General features: G+C 34.1%; 1 protein-coding gene across 1 annotated transcript in view; it reads left to right on the forward strand.

Annotated features, from left to right (window-relative positions):
• The window catches only part of LOC139982239 (uncharacterized), an 81,986-nt gene extending 76,060 nt beyond the window's left edge, over positions 1 to 5,926 (forward strand). The window contains exon 22 of the mRNA XM_071994888.1: positions 4,204 to 5,926. Within this exon, the coding sequence (XP_071850989.1) occupies positions 4,204 to 4,262 (59 nt within the window). The 3' untranslated portion in view covers positions 4,263 to 5,926. The remainder of the gene's footprint in view (positions 1 to 4,203) is intronic.
• Positions 5,927 to 10,635: the final 4,709 nt, after the last annotated feature.

Genomic DNA, 10,635 nt, shown 5'->3' on the forward strand with positions numbered 1-10,635 from the left:
TATTATTATGATTATTATTATGATGATTATTATTATGATTATTATTATTATGATAATTATTATGATTATTATTATGATTATTATGATTATGATTATTATTATGATTATTATTATTATTATTATTATTATTATTATTATTATTATTATTATTATTATTATTATTATTATTATTATTATTATTATTATTATTATTATTATTATTATTATTATTATTATTATGATGATTATTATTATGATGATTATTATTATGATTATTATTATGATTATTATTATTATGATTATTATTATGATTATTATGATTATTATTATGATTATTATTATTATGATTATTATTATTATTATGATTATTATTATGATTATTATGATTATGATTATTATGATTATTATGATGATTATTATGATGATTATTATTATGATTATTATTATGATTATGATTATGATTATGATTATTATTATTATTATTATTATTATTATTATTATTATTATTATTATTATTATTATTATTATTATTATTATTATATTGAATTAAGCAATTTCCTTTCCGATGATTTTTTAATCAGTTAAACAAAAACATATCACACTGACTGCACTAAAAACAATTACACAAATTTTCCCCAAAAATGTCAAATTCAAAGTATAAAATGCATTTTTTTACTACTTAGATATTTGACTTGTGAACATTTGAATCAGATCCCATGGAGTAACGACAATTTTTCCGGGTAAGTCCGTCTTCCTTTCGTTAGTTCTTTCATCTTCTTCCTTAACATCACTAGTTCTCGCTTATCTGTTCTTAATGTTATCCTATTTTGTTTATGCAGGTTTTGCGTTCGTAACGCATTTGTTCCTGTAGTGACTTTTTGGGCCAATCTCCATGTGCTAACATTGTTTTTCCAAAAGCAAGGGTTCATGTGTCAGAGGTCTGGTAATAAAGAAAAATGTCGTCCATGTGCATCTGGCCTCTTTGCTGATGGAAATGGAATGTGCCGTCAATGTCCAAGAGGTAAGTAGGGATTAGGTTATCTATTTCCTTCAGTGCATGGTCTTAGTTCATCGTCTTATTTTAAATATCAGAAGACGTTGAACGGTTTTATGATAACATTTGCATTTTAACGTGATTTCGCTTTAAGTTAGTATTTGACGTTAGATATTTTTGACGCAATCGATCAAATGTTAACTAGTGTTAAATGATTCGGACGGACTGAGAAAACGTGTTAGAGTTATTTCTTAATTCGTTTTTGTCAGGTGGTTTTTATCAAGACGAAATTGGAAGCCAGGAGTGTAAAACTTGCAGCAACGGTAATCTTGTCAAGGATGGAGGGGGGTTATCTGCCTTGGACTGCACAACGTGTCCAGACGGAACAAATCATTCTAGACATGCTGGGTACAGAGCTTGCTTTTGTAAAATGAATTATACCCGCATCGATCGATTTGGATTGTGTACGTTGTGCTTACAGGAAGGCTTAAATTGTACTCATGACTTTAAAAGTCTGTTACCCGGTTACTATTGGAATTGGTCTTTTACTGGTATGAACGTTTCACTCTACTCTAGCTTCGTCACAAATCTTCTTACATTGAATGACAGTTACAATCCATCGACCACTAGGTATAATCTAATAATACCCCGTGTCTTCAAGTGTCCGAGACCCGAAAGCTGCGCAAACAGCTACAGTTGCATACCGACCGGAATCAATGGGAATTGCTTGAAAGGTTACAGAGGATGGCTTTGCAGTAAATGTCAGAATACTTTTTACTCTGTGTTGAGATATTGCGCTCCCTGTCAACAGAAATGGTGGATTATTTCTGAAATGATCATAACAATGTCGGCGTGTTTATTAATTATCATTTTAGTCATATGGAAAAATACGAAACCGACACAACAGGACAAACGACTGTTTGTTGATAAATTTTCATCACGAATGAAAATTTTCCTAGGATTTTATCAAGTAGTTGGAGATCTCTACGAGAGCGTGAACGTCGTTAGTTGGACTGGGCCATTACGATGCGTTGGAAAGTTGATTTCTTTTGTGTCTTTAAATTTGTTAAAAATTATTATCCGACCTCAGTGTCTCAATAGCCATCTGTTAATTGATCCAATTATTCGATTCAATATTGCGGTTATATTCCCGATAGGAATTATTGTAGTTACGGCATGGATATATCTAATCTACAAGGTTTACCTGCAATGTTGCAAGAAAACTGCTAAAGCAGAAAATATGGTTAAATTAGATAAGATCAAATCCAAGTTACTTACTTACGTAGTTCTTATCCTCTTTATAACATACCAACCAACTTGTGATGCTATTTTTGAAATTTATCCCGGTGCCTGCGATACATTTGTGGTTGACCACGAAGGTAAAATTACGATTTCACTACTCCGGGCTGACTATGATATTAATTGTAAATCCATTGTTCACTACCAAACTGAAGCTTACATTGCAACCGTTCTATATGTAATAGCATACCCTTTGATCCTTCTAATCCTGCTGCGAAAGTATTGCAAGAAACTTACAGAGAAGAAGGTTATGAAAGAAATTAAAAATGATGTCTGCTGTAATAACAGCTTGAGTGCCAACGAAATCACCCCCCTATTGAGTGGTCATCAAGCGACATGTCGAACTATTCCATCCTGCTTGAATTTTCTTACCGAGAACTACAAAGAGCAATTCTGGTTCTGGGAGATATTGGAGCTTGGAAGGAAGGTCGGACAGACGATGTTAATTACACTCCTTGGCTGGGAAGACGCTTTGACGAAACTGTTCACCATCGGTACCTCGGTTCTGTTCTTGTCTCTTCATGTGAAGTTTTCTCCAATGAAAATACCATTTGAACAGCATCTACAGGTAAAGTCGGAGGTTATTACAGTATATGTCTACAATCATCAGTCAGACATTTATCTCGTCTAAAAAAATCATGCACTTGAATAATCAAGTTTGATTATAACTTGAGCTCTTTTATGAAAATACGAAAAGTTAACTAAATTTGTTAAGCTATTGCAAGAGATATATTCAGTATTTTATATTGCAACCTCACTGCAACCATACTTACATGCAATGAAGTGAATCAGTATACGTTGGTGAATGGTTTAATAGTAAGACATATCTTTCTTTTTTTAGTTATTAAATATAGAAGTATAATTAGGTGAACGATTAAATGTTTATATCTACTTCTTTTTTGTAGCTGTTTTCGCTCATTGCGATATTCCTCAATATCTTGGTAGCAGCAGTTCCTGTGGCCGTTCAGTACCAAGCAACCCTGTCCACATTGCTCATATTACTCGACGTTGGCATCGTTCTTGCTGTAGCAGGTATGTTTTATATAAAGCATGATATCGTTGATTCGTTACGAATTAAAACGCTTTGATTATTCGTATTTTTGTATTTTTCTTATCCTTGAAAAACGTTACAACCCGAATACATAGAAAAAAGCAATTTCATTTATTCACAACAACACCTTCTCACATGTTTTGTTTTTATCATCAGCAGTTATCAATGTGGTGTGGGGGGGGGGGAGGGGGTGAAGTATACGAGCTTATGCTTATTCTTGTTTATCTACCATCACAGTATCTGTTTTAATCCTACATCAGCGGTGCCCTAAAGGTGTCCTACGTGTTTTCCTGCTAGAGTATACATATTTCCTGTTTTAAACATTTGGATAACAAAGTATGACGGTGTTCCTTTCCGAATATAAATTTACTAGTAAACGTCTGTAATACAAGATAGAGAATATTTCTGCTCAGTTTGTATACGACAATCGCGGTATCAGGTAGCAACATTGCGATTGGGTGCGTGTTAGACACATCCAAAGTGATTGTAATGCAACACTACCTTTGATTGCACCTGTTACATTTCGTTTTCCATACATCGCACATGTGATGTATTTATTACCTACAAACAGAAATATAATATGTAGATTGCGTCACACCGGTTACAAAAACAACCATCATTGACATTCCGGTAGATGGATGATAACATGTCCGAGCAATTCCTCATAGCAATGATTTTGAACATACTTATCAACTGAAATGTATATTAATGTCTTTATCTTTTATTTTATTTTGGCCAAACAACATTCACCTTGAATTATGATACATATATGAACATATAACGAAACTTAAAAATCCTTAATTAAACAATGAATTTTATGATTCATAGCAATCGTAATCGCATGTACTACGTTAACAAAATCTTTCTTTTTACTTTGCAGGTGAAGTGTTGCTGGTTTTTATTCGCTTCGTTCGACGAAAAGTTACTAAAGATGATTGAAAATAGAATGTGGTCCTGCTTGCGTAAAGCTAGGAAAGACAAATGATTTAATTTTCTCTGAACAGAATGATTAATGATGGTAGTTAACGGTCTTAGTTATAAACATCATTTTTTTTATATAAAGTATGGCAACTACTTTCGTATATTGAGGTGATACCTCATTCAGGAAAAAAGTTTTGATGGAGAAGAATGATGATTGGTGAGACATGTTTTTGTTTCTACGATATATAAGATGGAAGCATTTTAAATACATAAATACATCATTTGTTTTCCACCCCAAAAAAAAACAAGGAAAATGAGAACATCTCATTTCTTTATCTATATTATTTTTGGAGGAAGAATCCAACGCTGAAATTAACAACAGAGTTGTACCAATATACTGTAATATTGTTTTAATGTTACGCCATGGTAACGCTCGGATAAGTTTGTAAATATTTGTAAATATTTAATTAAAGTCACTTGGTCATTGCGCACATATAAATACAAGTATTGGTAATTTTAACGAAAACGTTTTTTATGCTATTTTGACTGTTTCACGTTTGAGGATTTTATTTAAAGTATGTATCATATACAATTTTAACATCTTGTATATGTGTGATCCAATTGAGCTGTATCATTAAATAAAACACCATAGCACTGTGAAATATTGTTATGATCATAGATGACAACATATTATTCGTTCTGGTACTACACATATTTTAAGTCCCGATTAGATCACTACAAGGATATTTCTTCCTTTTCTCAGAAGCAAAGAGTAAGATGGGTTTTTGTGTTAAAGAGAAAGTTAATCAAGTTTTTGTCGTTCATTTCATGAATCTTTATTTCAAACGACCCAGTACACCACCAATGGAACTCCTATTGCCTCTTTACTTAGTATAGTATTTATGTTTGTATATGCAAGCTTCAACCCCCAAACCCAAACTGCATATGATGTATGGTTCAAAATGAAATATTCTTCATAAAATTACAATATTGTGTAATATCTAGTACGTAGATACCTTACCACATTACCACATTTCTCTCACAGGTAACTTGAAAATCATTAAATAAAGATACATGTATATAGAATATGCTGATCAGATAAATGATATCGATTGGTTCATTTAAAGAAACCAATTAGCTAGCAAATAGCGTACGTGCCACCGGGTGACATAACAAAATATAATAATAATCAATATTCATATTGTGTCTACACAGTCATGTGATGTAACAGACATACACTCGGTACATAAACTCGTTTCCCAAAAATGAAAGGACACTTAATACTAACTATACCATAGCAGTGTGAACACAGAAGGAATATAAATTATTATTATTCTATATTTTGTGAGTGCGATGGTGTTAATACCCGTTACTATTTCTTCGACATTGGTTGTCTTAGAGTAGATTATATGTTTTATAGATATTGTAATTAAAAACAAAACACTTGGATGGTACGAGTTAAAAGGTATGCAATGCAATTGACATATAAATCACAGAGTAATAGACTTCTGAATGTAAATTATGATTTGAAAATTCCAAGCTACAACTTTATTATCCAACCGTATGTCAGAGGTTAACAACTGATCAATTGTCTTACTACTGAAACTGTTATAATGTATAATTAACACTGCATTTTGTTTTCTTGTAATGGCTAATATATTTGGATTGGAAAGCACCACAGACTACTATGTACCCTTGCTGTTACTATTTTTGTATTTCACAGAATTGGGAAATTTCCATTGCAGCAAACAAATGCTATCGCTAGATTGGGTTAACATATGCCGAGCACAAAAAATGGGACATACATTCTACCTAGACCAAATTCAGAAACGTACTCCGTATCTTCTTTCCATGGCGATAATGACCCCCAGATTACCTGCTAATATTGCATCGGTCTTGTTACGATAAGCTAAAGACTTGTGGATTAAAAATGTATGTTTACATGCACTATTTATGAATGTACCATTTTAGAGCTCCTTAACAGATATATTAAGAGATTGTTATGTTGAGCACCAACAACTTTCACCTACGAACTACATTTATAAATGTGTATTTCAAGTCTCAATGTGTTTTTGCCAAATTAAAGCTTCGACCTTTCCAGCTTACTGCAATGAAAGCTCAGTTAAAATGACGCAGTTCAATGCAAATTTTATATTTATATTCATGATTTTTGTTGAGCTATCTGTCGTTAAACATTTTGAGCTGAAAAAAACTTCGCCATGTTTTTTTTTAACGTGTCCTGTAGTTTAAACAAATATCACTCAACATTTGCAATCCCTGCTCACGGATCATGCGCTAATCAAAACTCTCTGTCTTGTGTAAGACCGTTAGGCCTAGAAATTACTTTCACTTTCGTAGCTAGTTAGTGTAAGGTATCTTGAATCGTATCTTTCTTTTGGTATTACCGATGAAGCTTGCAAAATTCCATTTCATTAATAAACAGGTGTTTTTAGACGTTTCCTCAGTGGTATTGGGTAAGAAAGTGGACGATACGAGTATATATAAATATATATATACATTTTTTTGGTAATGAGCATGCTAATATAGGCGGTAGCGATGATTTTACGGTAAATCGTTCGCGCCATAGTTTTCACAGAAAATATATTTCTTTCTTTTAATTGCGACAGCATTTCTCCATGAAACCCACCTTGCCAATTTGCATTTATAAAAAGAAACATTGAATCTGCTTCGGAAGTTTGTTTACCGTAGTTCATCAGCAAAGACGTATTGAGATTCTCATAAAAACTCCATACATCCTTACTTATCAACATTAACACTTATCAACATTAAAAAGAACACCACACCATATTTGCGCTGACATTAATACTATTAGCCAATCAGCTTATTTATCCTCTTTGCAACTTTTATAAACGTAAGACAGCGACAACTACACACGGTTATTTGAACCAGTTGTGTCGATATCACAGAAACTAGAGGATGTTAAACTAAAAAAAAAGTAAATTTTCCCAAATTCAATTCACTATTACAATAATTGGAGGTGCTCTTCACATACCCACGTGGCAAACCATTTCTAATCACAATCTCGGAAATCCATAGCAAATAGGTGTTATCGCGCTCCTTCGTTTTTCTTTTACTGGTTTACTAATAGTTCGTGTAATGTGTTCTTTAAAAATCGCACCTTTTGCCATACCACCCAATCTTTTGGCGTGGAATTGTCTCGAAGCTAAACAACCAAGTATTTTCCTCAGTTCAAATTCCTATACTTCCTTTAATGTGTCAGAATTTGTGAAATCGAAACGCTTAATATTTAGTTTATTATTCGGTAAAGCGTAATATCCTGTTTGGGTTTCATCCCACAATATCGCAATATCGTCAAACCACAATTTTTTTTCAGGATTTTTCACTTGAAACTTCATTTTGAATACTTTTTGGTATTCATGGTGAATCAAAATAATTTAGTGATCAAATCCAAATATTGGTGACCGCGGTTGAAGCAACTGAAATACATCCCCTACTTAGAAGTCACATAACTTTGCATTGCCGTCAACGAATCCAGAATATTCACTTCGAATGCACAGATCTATATAATCTCTACCTTTAGCCGAACCCGCTATTTTTTCGAAAATAATTCAGAAGTCAACAAAGAGGTAGAAGAAACACCTATTTATACAAAAAAAAATGACTTGTAGCCCTCAGAAGTTATCTTAAAACACAATAACACGTTTTCCAAACATGCTTTCAAAATATGCGAACGCTAATGTTTCGTTTGACATAGAAACGTGTTTGTAAGCGTTTAGGATGGATAATTCAAATATACTTTGAACAGAAGAGAAAGTGACGTCACCTTCGTTAATGCAGATTGCGACATAACCCACGCTCTATAAAGTTCCTGCAATAATTACAACAAAAATCACGATTGAATACAGATTCATTTCTTCCCTAATTTTGGGTGAAATTTCTTATACATTTCATATGTTTTGAAATAACTGTTAAGCCGTCATATATAGTGCATCGGTGAATTCCTGAGTTAAGTGTGACACCAGATAAGTTTGAACAGCAGACACTTCGTTGTTTATACATCCAGTTCCAACGCAAAGAATGTTCGCATATAGGCTACTCTAACGTTTACAATCGGACAGTTCTGCGAATCGTCAGCTTCTCGGTACCACATATTCTGCTCCGGCATCGATTCCGCAAAGTTACATGTTTCGGTGTTCCAAATACTTTTCCTTTTACTGTAAAGTTGATCCGTGAACCACTATTTCAGCGAACAGTTTATGAACTGTGGTTTGAGTGTGAGTGTATATAATGTGCAACGCTATGTACCTTTACCAACTGGGTATGGTAGGCTTTATATGTTCGCGATGTTTACGTAATATATAATAGGCATTCATATGCGTGATCACACTAGAGTGCATTTGCTGCGGAAATGGGAGTGCTAACTTCAAGTCACTCGTTTTGCCTATTCGCCTGCACTACGTCAACTACCAGATGGATGCGTTTAAACAAACTGGTGAATTTGAAAACCAGATTTATGCAAGAAGAAAAAGTCGATGGACAATTTTCACATGGTTAGTGCGATATATTAGTTATTATCTAATCGACCATTATTACTCATTGTATAATATCACCTGTCATCGATCAGATAAGGCCATAGTAAATATACACCCCCAAATGAAATAACTAAGGTTGTCGGTCCTAGTACTTATGTGCATAGGCGGCGATCCGTACTTCCGAGTGGGGTGATATGACCTTGTTGACTATCTAAGCGTAGCGCCACCATGAGTTGGCGCGAAGCGTACAAGAAAATTTTGGGATTAACAAACCCTCTAGATGGCCGGAAACGGCACTTCCCGAGGTTTCCAAGCAGCATATACCCAACTTTAAAATAGGGTTATCATGTCAGAAATATCTCATAATCAGGATCCAAAATACTTTTTTTTTTAAATTTTGGGTGTTATTTTGGGAAAATTGCCCCTGCCAATCTTGTTTCAGGCGCTACGTTAGAATGTTCGAGAGCTCTTTTATATTATTCGATGAAGAAAATGGCATCATGCAGGCTATTATAGACCTATACACATGCAATACACAATTACACATAGTTACATTCCTAGGTACCGATTGCTAGGGCATCCAGGTGAAACGTGTATTAAGCATTACCCTGGTAACATGAGATTCTCAGCTGTTCGAGAGAACATGTACGTGTGTAGGCCTACTATAGGGCCTATATGAATACTATGAGGGTGCACATATGTACTATATCAATACCGTGGGCGCAATAATACATTTTGTTGTTATAGGGCCAATGAAGCCTACAGTCAACTATTCTTGCTTTATAAAGACGCTTTATTTGAAAAGATCGCACTGCGTTTATGGTAGGCGAGAAACGAAGCTAAAAAAGAGCCGTACATTAACGATGATGCATAAATGTAGGCATGAAAATATTCTTATCCCTGGCATTTGGTGGGGGGATATGGTGTATTTCATCCCCTCTACCCATTTTCATGGGGATATACCCCCTCCCCCCCCCCCCCCAGGATCGCCGCCCATGCTTATGTGACTTCTGATGGTAGGACATGGAATGTGGATCGTATGTCACCTTTTTCAGGGACTGTACCTAGTATTACTGATGATGAAGTGTCTGATCTGTTACATGGTGTACAAAGTCATGCTAGACTAGGTCTACCCTTTAACCAGCCACATGCTCCTCAGTCTGTTTTTCCTGAGAGACCTTCCCGGGTTAGACAATCACCTGCGTGAGCGAGGGATTATATGTTTTACAAATACATATTTCTCTGTCATACTTGTTATTACTTTCCGTTTTAAAACCAGGTGGAAAATGTGATATATTAGTTATTATCTAATCGACCATCCATTATTACCAAAGTGATATATTAGTTATTATCCAACCGACCATTATTGATCATTGTATACTATCACATGTCATATGCCTGTGACCTACATACCAATATGGTCAGTTTGTGACCCTTCCGGACTCCTGCTGAGTCTGTCTTATTTATGTTATTATATAATATAAGATATGGCAGTTGCTATATAGGTACTCACCAAGGAAGACATGGAATAAATGGTCAACTTATACATTCGTTTCCTGCAGTATACTTATTTATTCATCCTACTACTTACAATATAAGCGTGCGACATAACAGTTAGGAAGAGAAAAATACGAAATATGAGGACAATGTATTAAAATTCCTTTAAACAATATGATTTTATGGCTGAAGTTCCGTAAACCACTTCTTTCTCAACCATGAACTTATCATCCCCTTTCTTCCGAAATCTTATTCAGCAAATCATTTATTAAATATATACCAAATGAATGTAATCAATAATAACAGAGAATTATGAACGTTTTGTTGTTGTATTTGTCTTTAAAATTATCAAGAATCTGTATTTTTGCCTACATCCACCT

This window comes from Apostichopus japonicus, chromosome 16 (genome assembly GCF_037975245.1).
Source record: "Apostichopus japonicus isolate 1M-3 chromosome 16, ASM3797524v1, whole genome shotgun sequence".
Taxonomy (NCBI): domain Eukaryota; kingdom Metazoa; phylum Echinodermata; class Holothuroidea; order Aspidochirotida; family Stichopodidae; genus Apostichopus; species Apostichopus japonicus.